We start from the raw sequence: 27,753 nt of genomic DNA, 5'->3' as shown, positions 1-27,753 counted from the left end.
ATGTAAGCTAAAACCACAATGAGATACCACTATATGCCCATTAGAATGGCTAAAATGAAATATTTATTGTTTGTACTAAATTCTTGCAAGGATGTGGAGGGACTAGAATTCTCATACCCCACTAGTGGGAATATAAAATGGTACAGCCACTCTGGGAAAACGTTGCTAGTTTCTTAAGAAGTTAAAATTGAGGGGCGTCTGGGTGGCTTAGTTGGTTAAGCATCCGACTTTCGCTTAGGTCATGATCTCGCAGTTCGTGGGTTCGAGCCCCGCGTCGGGCTCTGTGCTGACTGCCAGCTCAGAGCCTGGAGCCTGCTTCAGTCTGTGACTCCCTCTCTCTCTGACCCTCCCCTGCTCACGCTGTCTCTCTCTCTCTCTCCTAGAAATAAATAAAACATTAAAAAATTTAAAAAAAAAGAAGTTAAAATTGTATTTATCCAAGACAAATGAAATCATAAGTCTATACAAAGTTTTGTGCACAAATGTTTCTAGTGTTCCAATTCGTAATTGCCCCAAGTTGCAAATCACTAGATGTCCTTCAAAGGGCGAATGGATAAACAAATTGTGGTATATTCATGTCATGGCATGCTACTCGTCAATAAAGAATGAACTTTCAAAACGCATAACATAGATGAATCTTAAAGAATGGACCTTCGATACACATAACAACATGGATGAATTAGGCTGAGTGAAAGAAGCAAGACAAAAAAAAGTGCACACTTTATGATTCTATATATGTAATATTCTAGAGAATGCAAACTAACAGATAATGACAGCAAATCAGTGCCTTGTGATGGTAGGGGTTGCTGCAGGAAGGGGGGGAGCAGGGGTTAAGAGGAAACTTTGCGGGGTAATATGTTTAGGAATTCAGTGGTGATGGTTTCACTGGGATATACTTATGTCAAAACTTATCAAATTATGTACTTTAAACATGTGCAGCTTATTATATGTCACTTATACCTCAGGAAAGCTATTAAATAAACAAACACTTAACACAATGCCTAATGTTTGAAGTAGAAGTGTGCTCAATTTGTCTTCCATCTTGGTTTATACTACTTATGACATTTTCTGAACCTGGACTCAAGTGATGTGTGTGGATCTATGATAATATGTAGTCTTGTGCTGTCTTAATTAGCTTAAGTCATAAGCAGTGATTTTGTTTCTCCCACAAACTGCAAAATCCTCAAGGTCAGGACTTGTATCTTGTACTTTTTTGGTATCCTTCTACTAAGTCTAGCATAGTGACAGACACAGAAAAGTTTAACGAATACCTTTTGGTTAACCGAGTGCATTTTGCACTCTTTGACAAATCTGGGTGGGGAGGATACTTACGACAGAAAATGGAGAATAGTTTTCTCTACTTTTATTCTTTTATTTATCTGGAACATAGCATACAGGACAGAGAGGGAAAGACCATGGCACAAAGCTACGCCAAGACACCACCGTTCTCCCTTATGCTGTAGCTACCTGAGGTATAAATCCAGATATGCCTGTGTCCCAGGGTTGAATTAGAGAGCTGTGGGTTGAAGGCTGATGAAGGCAGATACCAAGGCGAAAGGATTGCCAGACTGCGACTCAGCTTCATTTCATTCCCTTGCCCTCTTTATTTTGACCTCTAAGGCGGCACTGACCAGAAAACGAAGGAGAAACCCAAGAAGTGCTTGGTAAACAACAATGGCCTTTCACTACACGCCCTTCCTGAGCAGGTGGTCCTCGTTGGGATTATAATCACATTCCTCTCCATAGTCTCCCAAAAAGATGGCAGTAGAGTCTCTATTCCGAACAGATCAGCAGAAGTGAGAGAGATGGAACCAGAATTACCATCAGTGGAGAGAAGGGCAAACATCATTTACTATAGTGTCGGGTAAGGTTGATGATCTTGGATTTCCGTCGTAGGAACTCTCCAGTGGCTGTCGAAATACGCCTGTTGTAGAAAATTATATTGCCTGGGCTTTGACTTTTGTAGATTATGTGAGCATAGGAGATGACATAGAATATCCAGAAACAGTGCATGAAAATACGGGACATCAAGCCAAACCAACGCACGACTCTGACCTCTTCAATGACAGAGTCATTGTTGGTAAAGATTTGTACTATAATGTTTACAACTTCGTAGAAAAGGATCCAGATCATGTAGGTCACCAAGCCTCCGTGTATTTGGGCATACACTGAGTACAGGAGGAAGAAGCTGATGATGAGGGTAATGAAAGACAGGAAGAAGACAATATTGAAAGCCCAGCAGATGATGAAGCGGCTTATCAGGACACTTGCACTATTGTTCTGCAGGTTATTATCAGTGCAATTGTTGCTCCTTAAGTACTTGTGTTCGAAGATGAGGCACATGTTGGTGGCCATGATGGTAAAGACCCCTGATAACACGGTGCCCATTTTGGCAGTCATGCCAAACCAGTGCTGCTGTCTCATGCTAAGACTTCCCGTGAAGACGAACAAGATACAGGAGAGTTCTGGTTCCTGCCAATGTGGTAAATGATCAGAGTTTCTGCCTCCTGCCCCAAATGCACCCTGGAAAAACAATAGAGAGAAATATGGAAGCCAGGAAATAACCAGCTTTGGGAGGACAGAAGGCTTTAAAATTGTTTGGGAATGACATATCTGATAAAGGGCCAATACCCCAAATCTATAAAGAGATTATCAAACTCAGCACCCAAAAAAATGAACAATCCCACTAAGAAATGGGCAGAAGATAGGAGTAGACATTTTTCCAAAAAGACATCCGGATGGCTAACAGATATGAAAAGATGCTCATCATCACTCGTGTGATGCATGAAACACTTTGTGTTTGATGCACAAATATCACTCATCATCAGGGAAACACAAATTAAAACCACACTGAGATACCACCTCACACAACACAAGAAACAACAGGTGTTGGCCAGGATATGGAGAAAGGGGAAGCCTCTTGCACTGTTGCTGGGAATGCAAACTGGTGCAGCTGCCTTGGAGAACAGTATGGAGGTTCCTCAAAAAGTTAAAAATAGAATTACGCTATGGTCCAGCAATTGCACTACTAAATATTTACCCAAAGTTTATAAAAATACAGATTCGAAGGGGTACGTGCACTCCGATGCTTATAGCAGCATTATCAACAATAGCCAAACTATGGAAGGAGCCCAAATGTCCATCAACCAATGAATGGAAAGAAGATGGGGTATTTATACCATGGAATACTACTCAGCCATCAAAAAGAATGAAATCTTGCCATTTGTGATGATGTGGGTGGAGCTAGAATGTATTATGCCAAGTGAAATAAGTCAGTCAGAAAAAAACAAATACCATATGATTTTACTCATATGTGGAATTTCAGAAACAAAACAGATGAACATGTAGAAGGGGGAGAAAGTGAGGGAAACAAATCATAAGAGGCTCTCTTTTTAAAGTTTTTATTTTGAGAGAGAGAGAGAGAGCGCACACAAGCGGTGGAGGGGCAAAGAGAGAGGATCCCAAGCAGGCTTCACGCTGTCAGTGCAGAGCCAGATGTGGGGCTTGAACCCATGGACCACGAGATCATGACCTGAACAGAGATCAAGAGTTGGATGTTCAACTGACAGAGCCACCCAGACGCCCTCCATGAAAGGCTCTTAACCATAGAGAACAAACTGAGGGTTGATGGAGGAAGGTGGGTAAGGGATGGATTGAATGAGTGATTGGTACTAAGGAGGGCACTTGTGATGAGCACTGGGTGTTCTATGTAAGTGATGAATCGCTGAATTCTACTCCTGTAACCAGTATTGCACCATATATTAACAACTAGAATTTACTTATTTCTTTTTAAATGTGTATTTATGAGAGAGAGAGAGAGAGAGAGAGCACATGAGTGCAAGTAGGAGAGGGTCAGAGAGAGAGCAGCGAGACTGAGGATTCAAAGCAGGCTCCAGGCTGGCAGCAGAGAGCCTAATATGGAGCTTGAACCCACAAACCAGGAGATTATGACCCAAGCCAAAGTCGGACACTTAATGGACTGAGCCACCCAGGCGCCCCAACTAACTAGAATTTAAATAAAAATTTGAAAAGGAAAAAAAATTTTAAAATTGCTTGGGAGTGTGAGTGGGGAGGAGGGAGGATGCAGTGTGGGGTGGGTGACAAGGAACAGATAAATTAGAGAAGCGGTTCTCAACCCTGGCTTTATGCTAGGATCAATGAAAGTACCCATGCCCAGGCTCCACCTCAGACCAATTATAACATCCTCTAAGTGCTACGCAGAAATCAGTATTTTTCAAAACTTCGTAATGATTTTCATAGGTAGCCAGTATTAGAAAGCACTGGGTAGGGGCGCCTGGGTAGCTTAGCCGGCTGGGTGTCTGACTTCGGCTCAGGTCATGATTTCACAGTTCGTGGGTTCGAGCCCCGCATCAGGCTGTGTGCTGACAGCCAGCTCAGAGCCTGGAGCCTGCTTCAGATTCTGTACCTCCCTCCCTCTCTGACCCTCCTCTGCTCATGCTGTCTCTCCCTCTCTCAGAAATAAATAAAACATTAAAAAATTAAAAAAAATTAAAAAAAAAAAAAAGAAAATGCTGGGTAGAGAAGGTAGTTTAAATTATGCTCTTCTCTTTTCCCAGCATTGCTGCACCCCTGTGGGGAAAATTGCCTGCAGTTGCCAGACCTTGAGTGCAGGTGTCTCAGGAAAAAACTCAGCAGTACAATCTCCCTGTTGGCATGAGACCTTGCCGAAAACAGGTGGGCACCAACTGCCTTTCAGCAATCACTCCTGCATTACGTATCAAAACTAAAAGAATACAAAGAAAGGATACTTTAAGGGAATTTTAGAGCCTTCAGGATAGAGTTTCCTAGTAATAGAATAGAAAAAGCAATAATGAGCTGGGTGTTCAACTAAAAAACTTAAGGGAAAAGAAGCAATAATAAAAACAACAAAAAATAGGAGGAAGAAAATGAACAGAAGAGCAGAAATCAACGAAAAGGAAATAAAGATAGAGGGATTTCTGATTGGTTAAGTTATTGGGGACAACTTGCTGCTTAAAAAAACTAAAAACCTGGATAAAATGGTTTTAAAATAGTCTTAAAAGCACAGAAGAGCTGACAAACTAGCAGGTGGGAAGCCAGTCTATAGGAGAGGTAAGAAAGCATGGGAGTCGGTTTTGCTCCGAGGGTATTTACCAGTGTGAGCAAGTGTGAATTACATCACGTTCTGTAGGCTAAGGACTGATGAAGTCTAAGCTCAGGATCCACCAAGGTGGCGAGTCTATTACAAAGACTTCCTTGTATTAGTCATACCCCCCACCCCCAAGAAGGCTATGATTAAAGGTGAATCAGAAGTAAACCTGACCCCACGTCTTTCTCTCAAGAGACTCCAAGAAAGATAACTTCCCACTACACTGCACAAAAGAGGAGAAAACTCTTGAGACACTGTAACCATAGCTAGTCTTCTTGTGACTTTGTAGCCCAAATTATAGAAGTATTCAAAAAAGCTCTTAAGTTACTGCAAACCTAGTTTAAAGCAGTCCTGAGGGGCGCCTGGGTGGCTCAGTCAGTTAAATGTTGGACTTCGGCTCAGGTCGTGATCTAGCAAGTTCTTGGGTTGGAGCCCCAGCATCAAGCTCTGTGTTGACAGCTCAGAGCCTGGAGCCTGCCTCAGATTCTGTGTCTCCCTCTCTCTCTCCCCTTCCCCTACTTGCACTCTGTGTGTGTCTCTCTCTCTCAAAAAAAAATAAACAGTGGGGCGCCTGGGTGGCTTAGTCGGTTAAGCGTCCGACTTTCACTTAGGTCATGATCTCGCGGTATCTGGGTTTGAGCCCCGCGTCGGGCTCTGTGCTGACTGCCAGCTCAGAGCCTGGAGCCTATTTTGGAGTCTGTATCTCCCTCTCTCTCTGACCCTCCCCTGCTCACGCTGTGTCTCTCTCTCCTAGAAATAAATAAAAATATTAAAAACAAACAAACAAACAAACAAACACTAAGCAAATAATAGTAAAATAAAGTAGTCCTGAACTGGAATTCTCTAAGTTCCTTGTAGCAGCAAACTCACATCTTCTCTGGAGGAATGAATCTTTGTGTTGGTCCTCAAAAAATCTCCATCAGTAAATTACTGTGTAGACAATGGGCACTACACAGTAAAAAAGAACCCCGCATGCAAGGAACAAGGCATTGCAAGTGAGAACCAGCAGAAATAACAGCAGAAATGGAACTATGAAAAATAGCAAATTATGAAACAATTATAGTCACTACATTTTGCATTAAAATTTTTATTTTATTAAAATTTTATTTTTATGTGTAAAATACATATAAAATGTACTACCTTAACCATTTGTAAAAATTTGTTTAATTTTTCATTTTAGTAATCTCCACACCCAATGTGGGATCCAAACTCATGACCCTGAGATCAGCCAAGCGCCCCACCATCTTAACCATTTTTATTTTTTTATTATTGTTTCTTTAATCTTTATTTATTTTTGAGAGAGAGACAGAATGCAAGTGGGGGAGGAACAGAGAGAGAGGCAGACACAGACTCCAAAGCAGGCTCCAGGCTCCAAGCTGTCGCACAGAGCCTGGCATGGGGCTCGAACGCACGAACTGTGAAGTCAGAGCTGAAGTTGGATGCTTAACCAACTGAGCCACCCAGGTACCCCATTAATCATTTTTAAAGTGTATGGTTCAATGTTAACTATATTCACATTGTTATGCAGCCAATCTCTAGAACATTTTCATCCTTCAAAACTGAAACTGTATGCCCCCCATGAAACAACTCTCTATTTCCCTTCCCACACAACCTCTGGTAACCATCATTCTATCATGTTTTTGTTTTTGTTTTTGTTTTTAAAGTAGACTCTATGCCCAGTGTGGGACTTGAACTCATGACCCTGAGATTAAGAGTTGCATGCTCTCCCAACTAAGCCAGCCAGGCACCCCATCTACTTTTTGTTTCTTTCTTTTTTTTTTTTTTAATGTTTTTATTTATTTCTAGGAGAGAGAGAGACAGCGTGAGCAGGGGAGGGTCAGAGAGAGAGGGAGTCACATACTGAAACAGCCTCCAGTCTCTGAGCTGGCAGTCAGCACAGAGCCCGACGCGGGGCCCGAACCCATGAACCGCGAGATCATGACCTAAGCGAAAGTCGGACGCTTAACCGACTAAGCCACCCAGGCGCCCCTACTTTTTGTTTCTATGAATTTTAGTATTCTGGATATAATAGATAATATACTTGGATGATATATATTTAGAGTAGTAAAGTGGAATGATACAGTATCTGTCTTTTTGGTTCTGGCTTATTTTACTTAGCATAATTTACTCAAAGTTCATCTATGTTATAGCTTGTATCAGAATTCCCTTTGATTCCTACATTTATGTAAATAAACGACAATATTGAAAATATATTGTGGAAACAGGAAACCATAGAAAATAACCTAGCAGACTTGAAAGAGAACCAAATGGAATTTCTAGAGATGAAAAACTCAAGACCTGAAATTAAAATTTTGGTGGGCATATTTGGTAGCAGATTGGACATGGACAAAGTGATAATTAGTTAACCAGAAGACAGGTCAAAGGAAATTATCCAGATTGTAGCATAGAGAGGCAAGAAGATAGAAAATATGGATGAGAAGTGAAGAGACATGAAGAATATAATAAGATGGTCTGACAATTGAGTGAGGGGGGGAGAGAAAGATGGAGAGAGAAAGAAGGAGTGGGAAGAGGAAGAGAAGAAAGAGGAGGAGGAGGAGGAGGAGGAAGGAAAGAGGAGGTGGAAGGAGAAGGGAGGAAGGAGACAGAATAGGGTAGCATATTTGGAGAGGTAATAGCTGAGAGTGATATTGTGATTTATTATAAGAAACATATATTTGGTCTTCATCCCTGGTTCTGGCTCAGAGCTCCCCAAACCCTTGAACTTCCTAAGTGTAGAGAATGATAAAGATGTCTTTTGTTATGTTAATGAGGTGACTCTTATACCTCCCTCCCTCTCCTCTTCTACATCCCCAAACACTAAGTTTCATCTCTTCTCCCTCCCACATATCTCTTGAATCAGTCATTGTTTTTCCCATCTCCATGGCCACCACCATAGTCCAATCACCATCATGTTCTCTGGACTATTGTGACCAACACCACTTGTGAAGTTACAGTCTTTTTTTTTTTTTTTAATGTTTTTTTACTATTTTTGAGAGACAGAGAGAGTATGAGCAGGGGAGGGTCAGAGAGAGAGGGAGGCACAGAATCTGAGGCAGGCTCTAGGCTCTGAGCTGTCAGCACAGAGCCTCACGAGGAGCCCCGACTCACAAACTGCCAGATCATGACCTGAGCCAAAGCCGGCCGCTTAACCAACTGAGCCACCCAGGTGCCCCAGTTATAGTCTTGCTACAGCCATGAATGATGAGACAGGGAGTGGGGAGGAAAGGCAGTGGGTATGTGTGTAGGGGCAAGAAGTCCTCATCTCTCAGGGTGGGAAATCAATAGATACGGTCTAAAAATGATTCAGCAAAGAAATATCAATATAAGTGTAGAGTTTAGAGATATGAGGTCTGTAGGAGGGGAAATAGAAGAAATGAAGGTGGCTGCCTGTGGTAACTATGACTAGGAATTGGGGGCAGAGGACTGCTCTGTTTTACTATAAGCCTTTAAGCATTCATTATTGCTATACATACACATAATTTTAATAAAGATGGATTTATGAAAATATAATTATGTTATGAATTCTAATAAATAAGATCATTAAGTATATCCCATTGACTCCCTATATGTTGTTGGCGTAGCTTTCTTTAATACAGTAGTATCTCTGTAGCCCCCAAAATGGTCAGGTTGGCACTGTGGAAGGACAGTCAGATAATTCTGTCATCATCTAAACCAAGCGCTACAAACGTTACCATGGAAAGTAGTTGGTAACAGTGCAATAGAGGTGCCTGGGTGACTCAGTCAGTTAAGCATTCAGGTCATCATCTCAGAGTCATAAGTTCAGTCCTGCATTGGGCTCTGTGCTGAGCCTGAAGTCTACTTAAAAAAATAAAAAAAAGTGATCCCCAACAGTCTGTTTTGTTTATTTGTGAAATGTTCTGAAAAGGAGGCTTTATTTCAACTAGTACACTAGATTCCACCTTTGAATATTGACATTTTCTTTTAAAGTAGGCTCCACACCCAACATGGGACTTAAACTCATGACCCAGATCAAGGGTCACATGCTCGATCAACTGAGCCAGCCAGGTGCCTTGAATATTGATATTTTAAATGCTTTTATTTATTTTTAAAAAATATTTAGGGGCACCTGGGTAGCTCAGTTGGTTAAGCATCTGACATCAAGTCAGGTTATGATCTCGAGGTCTGTGAGTTCAAGCCCCATGTAGGGCTCTGTGCTGACAGCTGGGAGCCTGGAGCTTGCTTCGGATTCTGTGTCTGCCTCTCTCTCTCTCTAACCCTCCCCCACGTGTGCTCTGTCTTTCTCTAAAAAAAAAATAAAAATAAAAAAATAAATATATTTTTAAAATTTTAATATGTATTTATTTCTGGGAGAGAGAGAGCATGAGTGGGAGAGGGACAGAGAGAGAGGGAGATAGAATCTGAAGCAGGCTCCAGGCTCTGAGCTGTCAGCACAGAGCTTGATGCGGGGCTCAAACTGTGAACTGTGAGCTCATGACCTAAGCCGAAGTCAAACGCTTAACTGGCTGAACCACCCAGGTGGCCCTAAAATATTTTTAAACATTTATTTATTTATTTTGAGAGAGAGAGAGGGAGAGGGAGAGAGAAAGAAAGAGAGAGAGAGGGAATGGGCAGGGGAGGGGCAGAGAGAGAGAGAGAATCCCAAGCAGGCTCCACGCTGCCATCGCAGAGTCTAACTCAGAGCTTGAACCCATGAACCATGAGATCATGACCTGAGCAGAAATCAAGGGTTGGGCCCTCAACCAACTAAGCCACCCCCATTGTATCACGTTTTATCACCTTTTCTTTTTTTTAAGTTTATTTTTTATTTTGAGAGACAGGGAAAGAGAGAGAGTGGGAGAGGGGCAGAGAGAAGGAGGGAGAGAATCCCAAGCAGGCTCACACTGCCTCGCAGAGCCTGACTCAGGGCTTGAACTCACAAACTGTGAGATCATGCCTGGAGTCGAAACTAAGAGTCAGGTTCTCACCAGACTGAGCCACCCAGGCGCCTCCTCAGTAGCACCTTTTCTTAACTGAGCCTTGGAAGTCCAATGGCATAGCTTTGACTGCACCTAATTCTTTAGAGTCACCAAGACTGGCCCGTATTTAAATGAAAGGGGATTGACTCTGCCTGTGGGAGGAGGGGTAAAGAATTTGCCCAGGTGCAGGGGATTCTGGCTATCCCAGTGGTCATAGTACAAATTCCTAGACTTGCCAGGTTGCCCAGGGAAGGAAAAGTGATAACGAGGAAATATTCACCAATGCGCTGACATTCTTCACTTCTCCCCACCTCCCAACATTCCTCTTGAGTGAAACTAGGGGCTCTCTGTGTGCTAAGCCCACCAAATTAAAGTCTTCATTGGTCAGCTTCTCTCTGGTAGCACAATGTAAATGACTGACAACACAAGGCAGATCACTTGCAAAGCATGATTGCAAGTCTTGCAGAAGAGGCATAGGTTCTTATGTGGCGATTAAAAAGGNGATCATGACCTAAGCGAAAGTCGGACGCTTAACCGACTAAGCCACCCAGGCGCCCCTAGAAAAAAATTTTTTAAGGATGTAGAAAAATTGCTGAGATCCCACAAAACTATTAGTGAATAGATGTAACAGAGTTAGACCAATTAATAACCAGAAAAGAGAAAAATCTATAAGCATGTAAAAGGTACTTCAATAAAGAAGTATGAGGATGACCAAAACTGCTACATAGTCACACGGTGCAATGTTAAATGGTCATCAAGATGAATGGTTGTGGTAACACACAACAACATGAACGGATCTCATGTAATAATAAGGGGGGAAAGTACCGGAAGAAGATACATAGTTAAAAACAACTATAGATAGGGGCGCCTGGGTGGCTCAGTCAGTTAAGCATCCGACTTTGGCTCAGGTCACGATCTCACCGTTCATGGGCTTGAGCCCCACGTCTGGCTCTGTGCTGGCAGCTGAGAGCCTGAAGCCTGCTTCAGATTCTGTGTCTCTCTTCTTCTCTGCCCCTCCCTTGTTTGTTCTCTGTCTCTCAAAAATAAATAAACATTAAAAAAAACCCCAACAACTATAGATATATATTACACACACATACACACACATTTTATGACTATATGTATATAGGTGCAATAAAACTATAAAACTGTAGGTGTGCCTGGGTTCAGTCCGTGGAGCATGCGACTCTTGATATCAGGGTTGTAAATTCAAGTTCCACATTGGGTGTAGAGATTACTTTTTAAAAAATCTTTGTAAAACCCCTACAGAGGTGCCTGAGTGGCTCAGTTCGTTAAGTGTCTGGCTTTGCTCATGTCATGATCTCACGGTTCATGAATTCAAGCCCCGCATTGGGCTCTGTGCTGACAGCTCAGATCCTGGAGCCTGCTTCAGATTCTGGGTCTCCCTCTCTCTCTGCACCTCCCTGCTTGTGCTCTGTCTCTCAAAAATAAATAAAAGTTAAAAAATTTTTAAAAACCTACAAAACTGTACAAGGAAACTATATAAGGAAAGCAGAGGAAGGATAAGTTTAGGATTCTAGATGATGGTCAGGGGAGGAAGTGAAATGGCTTGGGCAGACCAGACAATCAGGTATAAATTACTGATAAGATCCTAATTATTTTGGGTGGAGGATTTGAAGGTACCTATTACATTATTAAAAATAACTAATATTTAAAAAGTAAATAAAAGAGCCATGAATGAACCAATGCAGAATATGTCATGCCCCAAGGATTATAGTAAGTCTAACTGTGAATATATGAAATACAACAAAAAACACTTACATAAAACAAAGATAACAATAGCATTTACCTCTAAGTCATTGTGAAGATTAAATGAGTTAATATTTTTAAAATACTCAGAACAGTGCCTGGAACCTAGTAAGTATTTTACTGTGTAAGTATTTTTACTACCATTGTTTTTGCTTTATGCCAAGGGGTAACTACTACTTAGTATGCGTGTAAAACTACTATTCATTAAGCTATGTTGTAGCAGACATCATTAGCTTTGTTCCCAATACCCATTTCCTTCTCTTTTTAAAAATTAAATTAAATTAAATTAATTTATTTAAGTTTATTTATTTATTGAGAGAGAGAGCATGAGCCCAGCAAGGGCAGAGAGAGGGAGAGAGAGAATCCCAAGCAGGTTCTGTGGCATCAGTGCAGAGCCCAACTCGGGGCTGGAACTCAAGAACCGTGCATAACTTGAGCCCATGTCAAGAGTCGGATGCCAGCCAGGCACCCCTGATTTTCCTGATAAAAGAAGGTAATGCGACTGACACCATCTCTACATCTTCCTCTTTTTTTTTTTTTTCTTTAAAGTAATCTCTGCACCCAAGGTGGGGCTCAAACTCATGACCCCAAGGTCAAGAGTTGCATGCTCTTCTGACTGAGCCAGCCAGGTACGCCATCATTTGGTATTATTATTTAAAAATTATTTTGGGGGGGAAGGCACCTAGGTGGCTTGGTTGGTTAAGCATCTGACTCTTGATCTCAGCTTGGGTCATGATCTCACAGTTTGTAAGCTGGGGCCCCACATCCTGCTCTGTGCTGACAGTGCAGAGCCTGCTTGGGATTCTCTCTTGCTTCTTCTCTCAAAATAAATAAACTTAAAAAAATAAAAATAAGAATTATTTTTTAATGTATTCTTTCTATTCAACCTATATAGTAAGTGAAAGTTCATATTCTAATTTTTGCATCTTACTGATGATGCTTTGCGTTGAATATTTAAAGAGTATTTATTAACCACTTTTATTACTTCTTACAAGTTATTTGTGTCCTTAACCTAATACGTTCATGTATGAAGATGCTTAGTTTTTTTTTTTCTATTTGTATGAGTTCCTTATATGATAAAGGTATTTACTCTTTGTTAAGAAAGAAAATACAGAGGCAGCCATGTAGGTGGTGAGTAGTGTTGAGACTCTCCAGTCCTTACTGGGAGAGCTGCAGGCGAGGAGCAGGACCCCAAGATGGATGTCTGAGTGCTGTATCTGGGGAGGGCCTAGGCCGCAAGGACTCAGAACTCCCCAGTCACCAAACTTGAGTCAGGCTTCTGAGTCCTTTTTGGTTTTTATAATCTTTTTAAAAATAAAACTTTAAAATGTTTATTTATTTTTGAAAGAGAGACAGAGCAAGAGTGGGGGAGGGTTAAAGAGAGAGAGAGAGAGAGAGAGAGAGAGAGGCAGACACAGAATCTGAAGCAGGTTCCACACTGTCAGCACAAAGCCTGATGCGGGGCTTGAACTCACGAATCATGAGATCATGACCTGAGCTGAAGTCGGATGCTTAACTGACTAAGCCACCCAGGCGCCCCTTGAGTACTCTGTTTGACTGGACCTTGACCTTGGACTTAGTCCTTGACCTGCTATGCCAGTTTTAGTAAGAATCCTGCTAGGTGGGTTGAGTAAAAATTCCCCACCTTTGGTATCTGATCACTCTGGCTTGCTTTCAGCAAGAATACCCCTAACCTTGATGTTTCTTTCAGTAATTTTCCATCCAGTGACCTCCACCCTGCTACTTAGTTATAAATCTCCACTGGTCCTTGTTGCTCTTAGAGTTGGGCCCAATCTCTCTTTCCTACTACAAAACCTCCATTGCAATGGGTCCCTCTTCTTTTTTTTCAAGTTTATTTTTGAGAGAGAGCTTGTGTGCAAGTGAGGAGAGGAGCAGAGAAAGAGGGGGACAGAGCATCTGAAGCAGGCTCTGTGCTGACAGCTGACAGCCCAACACAGGGCTCAAACCTACCAACTGGAAGATCGTGACCTGAATGGAAATCACATACTTAACTGACTGAGCCACCCGGGTGCCCTGCAAGCACTTCACTCTTGAATGAAGTTGTCCTTAGGGTCTTTTACAAGTGTCATGAAAAATTTTTTCAACACCTCAGTAAAGATGCCTACATCTCATGTGGGGCTAGAATCAGGAGCTGGTGGGCTTCAAGTCTCCATTCTGTGGACTTGCACAGGAGGTAGCGATCAGCAGCCCCCTACGATGGCCATGGGTGAGAGGCTGGCCCCTGTTTCCAGCACCGGGTTTTACACTAGGATTCTGAGGCATCCCTGAGAGCCAGAGGAGACCCAGTGATACATATTGGATTTTCCTCTAGCCTGATGGTATCAGGCCAATTTAATTAGATTTTTAAAAATGAAAATGGATGCTTTGTGTTATATATGAACTTGAGTTCCTAGAGACACATCCACATTCTCTTGTAAAAAATCTAGCAGCTTAAAAAACAAGCTACAGAGATAATTTATGACCACTTCTCATTCCCTTTCTCTTGGCTTTATACCCCACAGAATTAATTTGTACACTAATGTAAAAAAAATAGCCTTATTATTTTATTTTTAAAAAATAATATAGAATCTGACTCATCCTTCTTCCTCAAGGACTTAAGGAAAAATTCTAACTTAATCAGGTGTTTTTTTTTTTTTTTTTTTTTTTTCTTTTTTCTCTTCCCTGTCCCTTGTNTAATTTATGACCACTTCTCATTCCCTTTCTCTTGGCTTTATACCCCACAGAATTAATTTGTACACTAATGTAAAAAAAATAGCCTTATTATTTTATTTTTAAAAAATAATATAGAATCTGACTCATCCTTCTTCCTCAAGGACTTAAGGAAAAATTCTAACTTAATCAGGTGTTTTTTTTTTTTTTTTTCACTTTTCTCTCCCCTGTCCCTTGCTGGAGTCACATAGAGCTAACTCCCAAGTTCATCCAATCCTGGAATCTCAGGAGGGAAGGGCTCTGGATTTTGGGATGTGGTCACTGTGGGAGGCTTGATATGCAAGCCTCAGTGGGCCCACTGCTCATAGCCCTGAAGACTATAGCTTAGAGCTTAGTCCCCAGCCAGTTGTCCACACAGCCAACCCATCAGACACCCTGTCACTCCAGGGGCTGGGAGGGAGTCAGATGCAGGGCCCATGGTCAGCAAAACCAGACACCTTTCCATCCCCTGGAAGGTAGGGGAATCCTACTTGCTCCCTTCTTCCTCAACTTTTCAAATCAACATCCCCTGGCCCCCCTTACAATCTAGGTCTCTTCCTAGAGTTTCCAAAACAAAAGTCTTTCAACCTTCCAATGGGGGAAGAGATGGGCAGTCCTCTAAACCTACAAGGAGAAATGGCCATCATACTTCTATAATGAAGCAGCCAGCAAGCAGGGAAGCCAGCCCCCATCTGACTGAGGGAATTCCATCAAATCACACTGCTGCATGCGAAGTCCTCACAATCTGACTCCCACCCAACCTTCCAGGGGAGTCTCTGAGCATTTCTTCTCATGTATTTAATGCACTCACTTCCTCAAATGTCTTTGTCCACCTGGGTCACCCTCACTCATCTCTCCAGGTCATTCAAATCCTCAGAAAGGTGTCAGGCTGTAGGCTGGCATCCATAGTTCTCTTGGCTTTCTTTTGTGGCCATAAGCTGACAGCCACAGCGCCTCACACCAGTATCCCAAGCAGGAGAGTGCCAGTAAGCTCTTCCCCATGTCTGTCACTTTCCAGAACCCCTCAGCAGCCTTCATCTCATGGCTTGCTGGTCAGAAATGGGTCACATGGCTACCCATAGTTGCAAGGGAGGCTGGGGAAGCCAGTTCTTGGCAAAGCTGAGTTAGAATTGCCATATTTGGTTTAGTCATATCATGATTTATGCCCAGAACAGCTGCCCCAGCCCTCCAAAACAGGAGTCCCCTTAACAAGGAGGGGGAAGGAGGTGTCTGATAACGTTTACCATACAGATCTTGCTGCATCAATTACTCTTCTCCTCTGACATAGAAGGAACTACTGCTATCTATTGGCCCTTCTTCCACAGAAGCAGAATTTCTAGGAACACACACGGTTGGCCAGGGTAAGGTTTGCTTTTCCCCAACTTTCCTTGCAGCTGAATGTGGTTATGTGACCAATTTCTAAGAAGGAGTTGAAAGCGGACAAAATGAACAGATAGCGGGGTGCCTGGAGGGTTCAGTTGGTGACACGTTTGACTCTTGATTTCAGCACAGGTCACAGTCTCATGGTTGTGAGATCAAGCACTGCATGGGGCTCCGTGCTGGGCATGAAGCTTGCTCAAGATTCTCTCTCTTCCTCTGCCTCTTACCAGCTCACATGCACATGCGCTCCCTCTCTCTCTCTCTCTCTCTCAAAAAAGCACCAGATAGTAAGGAGAAAGTCCTGTTCCCCTTTCCCTCATCCCAGAGGTTGGAACATTGATGTGGTTGGGAGTCATTCTGGACTCACAGGGTAAGGGCAGAGTGGAGATTTCACTGAGCAGAGCTCACACTAGCTTAGGTTTTTACATAGAGAGAAAAACTATAAACTTTCATCATCTTTAAAGCACTGTTATTTTGGGGGCACCTGGTGCCTCAGTCAGTTGAGCATCCGACTTCAGCTCAGGTCATGGTCTCATGGTTTGTGGGTTCAAGCCCCACATGTGGCCCTCTGCTGTCAGCACAGACCCCGTTTTGGATCCTCTGTCTCCCTCTCTCTCTTCCTGCCTCCAGCTCATGCTTTCTCTCTCAAAAATTTTTAAAAGAATTTAAACAAATAAATAAAGCACTGTTATTTTGCAAGCACACTTATATCCTAACAAATACAACTGCCTCCAATCCTCTGCCTGAAAGCATGCTAAAATCTCTCCCACCTCGATCTCTTCCTTGACCGTGCATTTCTAATTTACATTCAGTCTTTCTCTGTGTTAGTCAGAGAGGGCGAAAGATGCCAATCATTTGCCTGATTTAAGCAGAAAAGGCATAGCTCATAGATTGTAGAGAGGGCTAGAGAACTGTCAGTTGGTTATCTATTGCCACAATAACACCCCACAAATAACCACAAAACCTCAGTGGCATGCAACAACGAACAGTATTTAGTTCACAAGTCCATGGGGTTCAGCTTATCTGGGGCCAAGCTGACCTGAGCTCTCTCAGGTGAACTCACTGAAGTGTCTGGGGGTCACCAGTTGGCTGGCTAGACAGTTATGTTGATTTTGGCTGAGCTCATTCATATTTTGAGGCTCAACTGGTTGCTGGCCGATCTAGGATGGACTTGGTTGGGATAACTCAGGGAGACCAGGCCTAATACCACATGTCTCTCATCATCCAACAGGCTACCCTAGCCATAATCTACTGGTGATGGTGAGGACACCAATGAGAGTGCTATAGAATGCATGTTTATATGCCCCCTAAATCCACAGGTTGAAAACCTAATGCCCAAGGTGACGGTATTAGAAAGTGGGGCCTTGGGGAGTGATTAGGTTATGTCTCTTCTCCACCTTGGACCAGCAGCTCCCAGGGTATGTTAGGATGGTGAATGGCAGGAGTGCAGCAGAGTGAACAAAAATATGTGATGCCTCTTCAGGTACATTGTCACTTTTGCTCACATTCCATTGGCCAGAAGAAGTCTACGAGGGAACTATACTTCATCCACCCTCACACACTGCAAGGTCACATAGCAAGACAGAGTAAAGAACTGAGAACAATAATCCAGTCTACTATAACTCTTCATCTGCTCCAGCTGAGCCATTTGGGTTCACAGTCACTCCATAAACACCAAATCAAACAGTTTTTAGAGGATGGAGGCGCAAGCAGGTGCCAGGCCAGCAGTACCTTTTTAGGGCATGGTTAGGAGTTTGGGTTTTATTCTAAGTGTTAGTGAAAGCCAGTTGGTGGTTGGATATGTGACTAAGTAGTCTTTCTCCAATGCAAATCTGGTCATGCTATGCCCCTGCTTAAACTTTCAGTGAATGTCCCCTTGTCTATAGGAAAAGGTACCACGACTCTCACATGGCATGAGAAGTCCACCACGATGGCTCCTTGCTCCAATATCTACTATTACTGCACCCCATTCTGTGCACTCCTTGCTATTACCATGTAGTGCTACTTAGATTTCAATTTCACTTGGACTTTCCCAGGAGCAATCCTAAGACAAGGACTTGAGAGCCAGTAGTTTATTTGGGAGGTGATGGAAACACCAATGTTGAAGAGGTACAAAGTGACCCAGGGAAGGACGGTACTCCATAAAGGATGAGCTATTAAGCCAACTACCACAGTGAATAACAGGAGCTTAATCCTGTTAAGAAACTGGGAAACACATGCCTCAGAATTATCCCATCTGAGGGGTGAAGGAGCTGGTGAATTTACACACCAAATCCCGAGAGTTGCTGGTTGAGGGCTGCTCCCCAGAGGAGTTCACTCCTGGGCACTAATAGTACACCGCGAGTGTGTGCACTATGTTTGTTTTTTGTTTGTTTGTTGTTTTTTTCCCCAGTTTTAGAGAATTGGAAGAAGAGCCTTTGGGCAAATACAGCATACAGAGAAGTCGAGGGATATGGGTGAGGCACTGACAGTGTCTCCTATGTGGTTTTTCAAATGCACGTTCTCATGTAGATCATAGTTCCATAAGTGTTTCATCCCTCTACCTGCAAAACTCCTACTCATCCTTCAAGGCCTTTCCCAGCTTCCCTAAACAGAGAGGACCATGCTCCACCCTCTTTTTTTGGACATAGCACACACCTCTTATTTTGATTACTAATCACATGGCTTTACTTATAAGCCTGACTCTCGTACTAGATGATACATTTATTAAGGGCAGGAGCTGTATTTCACAGCTCTTAACATAGTTTGGTGCCTGGAATATAGTAGACGCTAAAGAAAAGTTAGTCAGATGGGAGGATTATTTTTTATCTACAGAGTCTGGTGATGATCTGGTGGAGTTCTCCAACCTGAGGTTAAATAATAGCAGTTTATATGCTCCTTTATCATCTCGATGACATTACCCTCCCTTCATTCGCCCAATATCTTCTTCTCTCTTCCTATCCTAACATCAAAATCTGCTCCTAAATAACTTCTTTTACATCAAAGGAGGATGAAACCAAGTGATAGGAAACAGGAGTTCCTGTTCCTCTTTGCCAGTGACTAATTTAGAGGTTCTTGAGCAAGCTTCTTATGAACTTCAGACTCCTCATTTGTAAAGTGACCTTGAATGTCCCTGGCCCTACTAAGGGGCTCTGTAAGAATATCTCTAGGAGAATGGCACAGAAGGAACTGGCAACAGTGGTTGCTGCTGGGAAGGATAAATGGGTGGCTATGGGTCAAGGATGAGAGAGACCAACTCTTTCTTTACATCCTGGGTTCACTTCCTAGGACTATTGCATCGAATTGCCATTTGGTGGCATAAGACAACACAAGTTTGTACTCTCACAGTTCTGAAGGCTGGAAGAACAAAATCAAAGTGTTGGCAGGGCCATGCTCCCTTGGAAAGTTTCAGGAGGAATTCTTCCTTGCTTTTTCTGGGTTCTGGCGGCTCCAGGCATTCCTTGACTCATGACTGCATTGCTACAACCCTACTGCCATAGTCGCACCACCTCCTCTTCTGTCTGTGTCTTCTCTATCGGAGGGACATTTGTCTTTGGGTTTAGGACCCAACGAACTAAAGCAGGACAATCTCATCTCAAAACTCTTAACGTTATTATTTCCACAAAGACCCCTTTTCCAAGTAAGGTGACATTCACAGGTTTCAGAAATTTGGATGTGAACATACCTTTTGGGAGGCCAACATCCAACCTATTACATACCAGCTTGGACATTTTGAATTGGTATCATGTACAAATTTAAGAAAGGAAGATAGGAAAGAGGAAAGAAACGAAGGAAAAAAAGGGGGCACTCCATGGACAGAACTGTAGGAGATTTTTTTCTAGGATTCCTAATTGTTCAACAAAGGTGGTCCACTCCTGTCATTGTTCGCAGGCCCAATAACTCCCATCTCCACGATTTCTTTTCAGGATATCCCCATACTTTCAAACAGCAAAACATTTGCTTTCAGTATAAATTTTAACACGAGAGTGGCGAGAAAAAGGAAGGAAAGCAGACTTGTGTGTGACCGAACAGATATTAAGATTTCTATTTTTCTGCTTCCTGTTCACCCAATTTTGAAGGATCTGGATTTGAACCACCTTTTTCTCCTCAGTTTTTATTTACTGTTGAAACCATGTCATAGGCAATGAAAATGGAACTCTCATCCCATGCAGGTAGAAGTATATAGTAGTACAACCACTCTGAAACATAACTGAGGGACGCCTGGGTGGCTCAGTTGGTTGAGTGTCTGACTTCGGCTCAGGTCATGATCTCACAGTTCCTGAATTTGAGCCCTACTTTGGGCTCACTGCTGTTAGTGCAGAGCCTGCTCTAGATCCTCTGTCCCCCTTTCTCTCTGCCACTCCTCTGCTTGTGCTTTCTCAAAAATAAATACACATTTTAGAAAAGAAACACACTGAATACTATTTTCCAAAGTCGAACATGTGCACGCAGACCAGACCAGCAATTCCACTCCTACACTGTTGTCCTAGAGAAGTCCTTCCCCTGTCCACTTATCCCAGAGACATGGATAAGAGTATTCATAGCAGCAGAGTTCACAGTAGCACAAAATGTGAAGTTATTGAGTGCCAATCAGTAGTCACACAGTTAAACTGTGCTATTTATAAAATGGAATATTATACAGCAGTGAAAATGAGCAACCTATAGCTACACTCACCAATGTGAACTAAAGCTAAATCTCAAAACCCTACTGTTGTCTAAAAGCAGCAAGCAACAGAGGCGCCTGGGTGGCTCAGCTGGTCCGACTTCAGCTCAGGTCATGGGCTGTGAGCATCCCGCTCTGTGCTGACAGCTCGGAGCCTGGAGCCTGCTTTGGATTCTGTGTCTCCCTCTCTCTCTCTCTCTGCCCCTCCCCTGCTCATACTCTGTCCCTCTCTGCCTCTCCAAAATGAGTAAACGTTAAAAACATTTTTTTTAAGCAGCAAGCAACAGAAGAATAAATACAATATCATTACTATAAACAACACATTATTTAAGGTTACGAACATGGGTGGGAAAGTATAAAAAAACACAGGAGGGCAATCCGATCCCCCGCACAGTGGTTGTATCTGAAGAGAGGAGGAAGGGGAATGTTCAGGGAACACTGTTCAAAATCAAACAGAAATTGGAGATAACAACGGAGGAATATTCACAGAGCGGAACATAATATTGCAGCTGATATGAATAAACGAGAGCTCCCCTTATAAACAGAAATACTGAATGAAAAAAGCCAGAGGCTGAAGCTTATGTACGGTGTTGTGGTATTTCTAAAGTTTTCAAAATGTGAAAACATGATTATGGATATTCACATATAAAGTAAAAGTTCGCAGCATGCGTAGAAAGCTGAACACATAACTCAGGATTGTGGTTTCCATCGGAGAAGGGGAGGGAAACAGGATCAAGGAGGAACGAAAAGGTTTTATTGTAATTTTTTTTGTTTCTTAACCTTGTTCTTACATGTTCTTTATTCTTTATTCTTTGTTGCAGGGGTTGGCAAACTACCACCCAGGAACCAAATCTGGCATGCTTTTTTTTTGGAGGGCCTGTGAGCTGGGAATGGTTTTTACATTATTATTATTATTATTATATCATTATTATTTAGTTTTTATATCTTTTTTTTAAATTCTTTATTTATTTCTGAGAGAGAGAGNCCCTCCCCTGCTCACGCTGTCTCTCTCTCTCTCTCTCCTAGAAATAAATAAAACATTAAAAAAAATTTTAAAAAAATAGTTGGAAAAAACTGAAAGGCTAATATTTTATGATGTGAAAATTACATAACATTCACATTTTTGCATCCAAAATTAAAGTTTTGTGGGAACACAGCTACACTAGTCTATGTGGTGGCTTTCATGCTACAGGGCAGAGTTGAGCAGTGTCAACGGACACTGTATGGCTGGGAAAGTGGAAAATATTTACAGTCTGGTCCTTTATAGAAAAAGTTTACCTACCCCTGGTTAACTATCTGATATATCTTTCAAAATAGCAAAAGGAGAAAAATTGTGGAAATAAAAAGATATATAATTCCACCACCCAACAAAATTTCCTTAATTTTCCTATGTTTTCTTCAGTCTTTGACAAAACCCATCTATTTAAAAAAATTTTTTTAATGTTTATTCATTTTTGAGAGATGGAGAGAGACAGAGCATGGCTGGGGGAGGGGCAGAGAGAGAGGGAGACACAGAATCCCAAGCAGGCTCCAGGCTCTGAGCTGTCAGCACAGAGCCTGATGTGGGGCTCAAACCCAGTACCGTGAGATCATGACCCGAGCTGAAGTCGGACACTTAACCGACTGAGCCACTCAGGCGCCCCAAAACCCATCTGTTTTTATTTAAATCAGGCAAAGACATTTTTGCATTCTGATTTTTCCTTGCTTGTACATCATTTCATCAACCTTTTTGATGTGCTATGCAGCAAATTTGCACAATTTAATGATATAGCACCTCTCAGGTTTACAAACCACACGTCATAATTTGTGTAACTATTTCATGATTAAACTTTTATATTCTTTTCATTTCCTCCCTCATTTCACTCTTTCTAGAGGTTGTTTAGAGATCGAGAAAACTCTGTTGCCTTTAGATCACAGATTGACCCCACCATCCCAACAGAACATTCATTCTGCAGTATGTTGTGAGGGTGGCTTCTTGCTCTCCTGTCTTAACCCTTCCTCTCCCACAGGGTCCACTCCACTCCGTATCTAAGGGCAAAGTCTGGCACTGATCTCCTGTAACTAAGTGCAAAGGCTTTTCCCTCCATTTTAATCTTCCCCAATCACGCTCCTTTTTACTATTCTTCAAGTCTCTCTCTCTCACTCTCATCCCCTCCCCCCCCCCCCCCCCCACTGTGGTGTCCCTACTCAGGGCTTATCTCCTCACAGAACTTTCTCTAAGGATTGGGATACACCCACCTCTTTAGAATCCACGGACAACCCACACTTGGCTCATTCCGTTAACTCTACTTTGGCTCCCCTCCCCCTGCCCCTGACTGAGTTCTTTTACTCTCCTTTGAATGAAGATGCAGTTAAGGAGGGAAAACTTTAAACTCTGCAGACAGATTACATTGAGAGTCTTCTATTTACGCTTTTAAAATAATCAAACCTCAGCACCTGGCTGGCTCAGTCAGTAGAGCATGTAATGCTTGATTTCGGTGCTGTGAGTTTGAGCCCCGCTTGGGTGTAGAGATTACTTAAAAAAAATAAATTAAAAAATAATCAAGTCTTTGAGATAAACTCAAGGGTCAAAGACCATACGGTGCTTGAAACAGATCCATGAAGTGAGGTCCACAGCTAAGCAGCATCAGCGTCACCTGGGGGCTTATCAGAAATGCAGAACTATGGGCTCTAGCCCAGACACGCTGGATCAGAATCTAGGCTTTTCACATGACCTCGAGGTGACTCACATGTAAATTAAAGTATGAGAAGACTGGCCTAGTGGGCCAGCAAATGCCTGCCACTAAGAGCCTCCAACAAATGTGCTTCAGAGACCTCTTGGGAACCTCAGACCAGTGATTTTCACCTCTATTGGGCAAAGTTTGGTGTGAAGGTGATTTGGCTCTCACGGCTATCACCCCTTTTGATGGACAGGGTTGATGTATTTGATCTCCTGGCTAGGTGGGTGGCCGTCATCCCTCATCATTTTAGGTACAGGTTCATTTCTCTGAAGCTGCAAAAGAGTTTGAAGAGGATAATCTTTCCCAAGATAGGAAGACTGTTCTTCAACCAAGAGTATAGGCAAGGTTATAGCATCTTTGGTAAAGTGGATGCATCCTACTAGGTGTTATAAACCATGGTTTCTATCATGTTTCCAACAAAAAATGTTTTCAACAACAAAGGGCCAAAGGACAAGAAGAGTTATAATTTTCATTCTCTTGCTTAGTCAATATTAAGCACCTACTGTATGCCAAGTGCTATTCCAGGTGAGAACAGTAGAAACAAAACAGACAAAATCAATGCCCCAGGGGAGCTTACATTCTAGGGTATGGAGATGGACCGGAAACAAGTGCATAATATGCCATAGGTAGTGATAGTGTTTTAAAGAAGAATAGAGTGGTGGAGACTGCTATTTAAGACGAGCGGTCACAGATGGTACCCCCAATGTGAAGACACTTTGCATACCTGAATGAATCAAGGGAGCATGCCGTCCAGATATTTGTGGGGAGAGAATTCCAAGCAGAGGAAATGGCTAAGACAAAGGCCTGGAGATAGGAACCTGCTTGAAGTATTCAAGGAACAGGGAAACTGCCAAAAAGTGTGGTTGGAGCAGATTAAGCAAGAAAGAGTGGAACCAAATCATGTAGCGTCTTTAAGGAGCTTGGATTTTATGCCAAGTGTGATGGAGCCATTGCAAGGTATTGAGCAGAGAAGTGACCTAATGTGACTGACATTTTATTTTTCTTCCTCTGAAATATACATCTTTATTATTTTAAAATTTAAATCTAAGTTAGTTAACACATAGTGTAATAATGATTTCAGGAGGGGCACCTGGGTGGCTCAGTCGGTTAAGCGTCCAATTACCGCTCAGGTCATGATCTCATGGTTCGTGGGTTCGATCCCCACGTCGGGCTCTGTGCTGACAGCCAGCTCAGAGCCTGGATCCTGTTTCGGATTCTGTATCTCCCTCTCTCTCTGACCCTTCCCTGCTCACGCTGTCTCTCTCTCTCTCTCTCAGAAAAAATAAAACATTTAAAAATTTTAAAAAATGATTTCAGGAATAGAATTTAGTGACTCATCACTTACATATGATACCCACTACTCATCCTGACAAATGCCCTCCTTAATGCCCATACTCCATGTAGCCCATCCCCTCACCCAGCACCCCACCAACAACCCTGTTTGTTCTCTGTATTTAAGAGTCTCTAATGGTTTGTCTCCCTCTCTGTTTAAAAAAAATTTTTTTAAATGTTTATTTATTTTTGAAGGAGAAAGAGACAGAGCATGAGTGGGAAGGAGGCAGAGAGAGGGAGACAGAGAATCTGAAGCAGGCTCCAGGCTCTGAGCTGTCGGCACAGAGCCTGATGCAGGGCTCCAATCCAGGAGCTATGGGATCATGACCTGAGCTGACATCAGCCGCTTAACCAACTGAGCCATCCAGGCACCCCTCCCTCTCTGTTTTTATCTTATTTTTGCTTCCCTTCTCCTATGTTCATCTGTTTTGTTTCTTAAATTCCACATATGAGTGAAATCATATGATATTTGTCTTTCCGTGGCCAACATATTTCACTTAGCATAATACACTCTAGTTCCATCCACGTTGTTGCAAATGGCAAGATTTCATTCTTTTTGATCCCCGAGTAACATTCCATTGTACCTATATACCACATCTTCTTTATTCATTTGCCGTCAGTCAATGGACATTTGGGCTCTTTCCATACTTTAGTTATTGTCGATTGTGACTGACATTTTAGAAGGCTCTCTCTGGATGCTCTCTGGGGAACAGGCTCTAAGGGGGCAAGAGCGTAAGCAGGGAGGTCCAAGAGGAAGCTGCTGTGGTTGGTTTAGGTTCTGGTGATAATGGTGGTAGCAGTGAGAAAGGGCCCAACAATCTCAATGTCCTTAATAGAGACTATTAGGGATGAGGTGGCCGAGTGCTTAACAAAGACTATTTAAAGGGCCACCTGGGTGGCTCAGTCAGTTAAATGTCCAACTTCGGCCCAGGTCATGATCTCACAGTTTGTGAGTTCAAGCCCCACATCGAGCTCTGTGCTATCAGCAGAGAACCCTCCTCTCTGTTCCTCCCCCGTCTCAAAAATAAATATTGGGGCGCCTGGGTGGCTCAGTCGGTTAAGTATCTGACTCTCATCTTGCGTCAGGTCATGATCTTGCGGTTCATGAGTTTGAGTCAGGTTCTGTGCGGACAGCATGGAGCCTGCTTGGAATTCTCTCTCCTTCTCTTTCTGTCCCTACCCCACTCATGCTCACTCACACACTCTCTCTAAAAATAAGTAAACTTAAAAAATAAATAAACATTTGAAAAACAATTTAAAAAGTTTTCGTCAGATGGCTAGAGTGATTTTTTTTTAATTTGGATGAGAAACTGGCTTAGATGTAGAAAACAAAGAGTAGGAATAATAGTGCTTCTCCGGATTGAACAATGTTAGCATCCCTTGGGAATCAGTGTTATTTAACTTCTCATAAGTGATTAAGAAAAAGGAAAACTGAGAAATATTTTTGGTGCACAAATCATACTCTGCTTCCACATAGTGAAATGTCAAGTCAATAGGGAGCATCTTCTGGAACATTTCTAAAGCTATGTGAGTAGGCTGGAAAGTGGCAGGTGACTTGCCACATGGACAAGTATAAGACAACTCACATAGGGAGACACAATTCTGAACTGCCAGTTACCACCAAAGAAAGGGATCTAGAAGTTGCTGTACATTATTCTTTCGAGATGTCAGCTCTTGTAAAGTCCAAAATGCCAGCAAAAGTTCTGGCCATCCAGAATAAAGACAAAGCCTTGGCTTCAACAAAAACCTCAGGAAACTTCTCTTGGAGCCCATATGCAGTGCTGGTCACTGTATTAGAAGATAAAGAAGAGCCAAAGAACGGCAGCTAAAATGATTAAAAGGCTAGAGGGGCTTTGTTTCTTGGATTAAATGCCCATAAAGTGACTGTCTGAGATGATGAAAGTCTATGAAAGCTTGAAAAATTCATAGAAAGTAAAAATAGCCCCTTTCATACAGTATCATGGTTGCAAACTTTACAGAAGAAGCTTGAAAATGGCGGTAATGTCTACATAGAAAAAGGCCATTGGAGGGCATATGTTTGTTTGTAGACAGGGGGTCGTTACATATTCTCCAGTATGTAGGAAGATGTGTTGTAACAGTAAAACAGAAGTGGCGATGGAGGACAAGCAGCCCACCTTTTTTGGGAGGGGACAAAAATTACTTTGGACTAGGGTGTGTTTTCTGCCCACCCCCTTATTCTCCCTGCCCACCCTGACCACGGTAGTATATAACCACAGAAACTCAAAACAAGCAAAAGATACCAAGACATTCAAAGGATTCAAAACGCTATATCAATTCTAGACTAAATCAATTGAGTCAAAACTAGATTGAAAATAAATTCAAGGGTGATAGATTTATAATAGATTAATAAGGGACATTCAAGATATTTGGGGGTTATATCCTTAATCTTTGTGATTCACGCCTTGGGGATATGCTATGCCCTGGCAGGAAATGTTATTTGGTAGTCTGGATTGGATGGATAAAATAAGAACATGTCCTAAACGCTGTCAGTGTCTGGCTTCTCAAAGTCAGAAAGTGGCAGTTAATGAGTGAACCAGGGATTAAATCATTTGAATTTTACCCCCAGAGCAAATCCTTTACTAGTGATCAATTACCGGAGGAATGGAGACTCTTAACGAACCAACCGTTACTCACATGTTGAAGAGTTAGCAACCTTGGGCTATCGGATAAGTATTGATCCTCCTTCATACATTAAAAAAAATCAGACTCCAAACGGAACAGGGAAGGGGGGGAGGATAATAACCAGAGTGTCATTGTTTTGGGAGATATTAAAAATGGGCTGCAACCAACACATGGGCCGTTATTTTTAGGTCAAAGATTTATGTATATAAATACATATGCTATTTCTTTCCGAAAAATATTGGGCTCAGGAACCTCATTCCCTCCCGAAAGAAAACAGTACCCTTTCTTCCTTCCCCATCGGCCCCCTTCGTTACCTGCTTCTTCCACTCCCAGGGTTGAGGAACTTTCAGCCCCGCCTCCCGGCTCTTCCAAGCTCCGCCTTCCCGGTCCACCTGTGTGCCCAGTGCCTGATGTCACCTTTCGGCTTCAGCGGCCTGCAGGATTCCGGCTCCCTATTGGTCTGTCTGACCACGGCCTGCTCAGCCCACCAAT

The 27,753-nt window shown here is 42.5% G+C and overlaps 2 protein-coding genes across 3 annotated transcripts in view; both read right to left on the bottom strand.

The window, feature by feature from the left end:
• TMEM217B (transmembrane protein 217B) overlaps positions 1-27,639 on the bottom strand; it is a 34,038-nt gene extending 6,399 nt beyond the window's left edge. Inside the window, exon 1 of one of the 2 annotated variants that reach the window (XM_077754834.1) lies at positions 27,576-27,639. The gene's annotated coding sequence lies outside the window, so the exon portion shown is untranslated. The remainder of the gene's footprint in view (positions 1-27,575) is intronic. The other variant, XM_077754833.1, reaches the window with a different exon arrangement.
• TMEM217 (transmembrane protein 217) lies at positions 1,580-27,629 on the bottom strand. Its single transcript, XM_077754832.1, has 2 exons — positions 27,576-27,629; positions 1,580-2,523 (listed from the first exon to the last, which is right to left on the bottom strand). Exon 2 carries the CDS (start codon positions 2,422-2,424, stop codon positions 1,846-1,848), a length of 579 nt encoding a protein of 192 aa, XP_077610958.1. The 5' UTR covers positions 2,425-2,523; positions 27,576-27,629; the 3' UTR covers positions 1,580-1,845.
• Positions 27,640-27,753: the final 114 nt, after the last annotated feature.

The sequence above is a fragment of the Crocuta crocuta genome, unplaced genomic scaffold (genome assembly GCF_008692635.1).
Source record: "Crocuta crocuta isolate KB4526 unplaced genomic scaffold, BGI_CrCroc_1.0 scaffold132, whole genome shotgun sequence".
Taxonomy (NCBI): Eukaryota; Metazoa; Chordata; class Mammalia; order Carnivora; family Hyaenidae; genus Crocuta; species Crocuta crocuta.
This window is presented reverse-complemented; position numbering and strand designations above follow the sequence as displayed.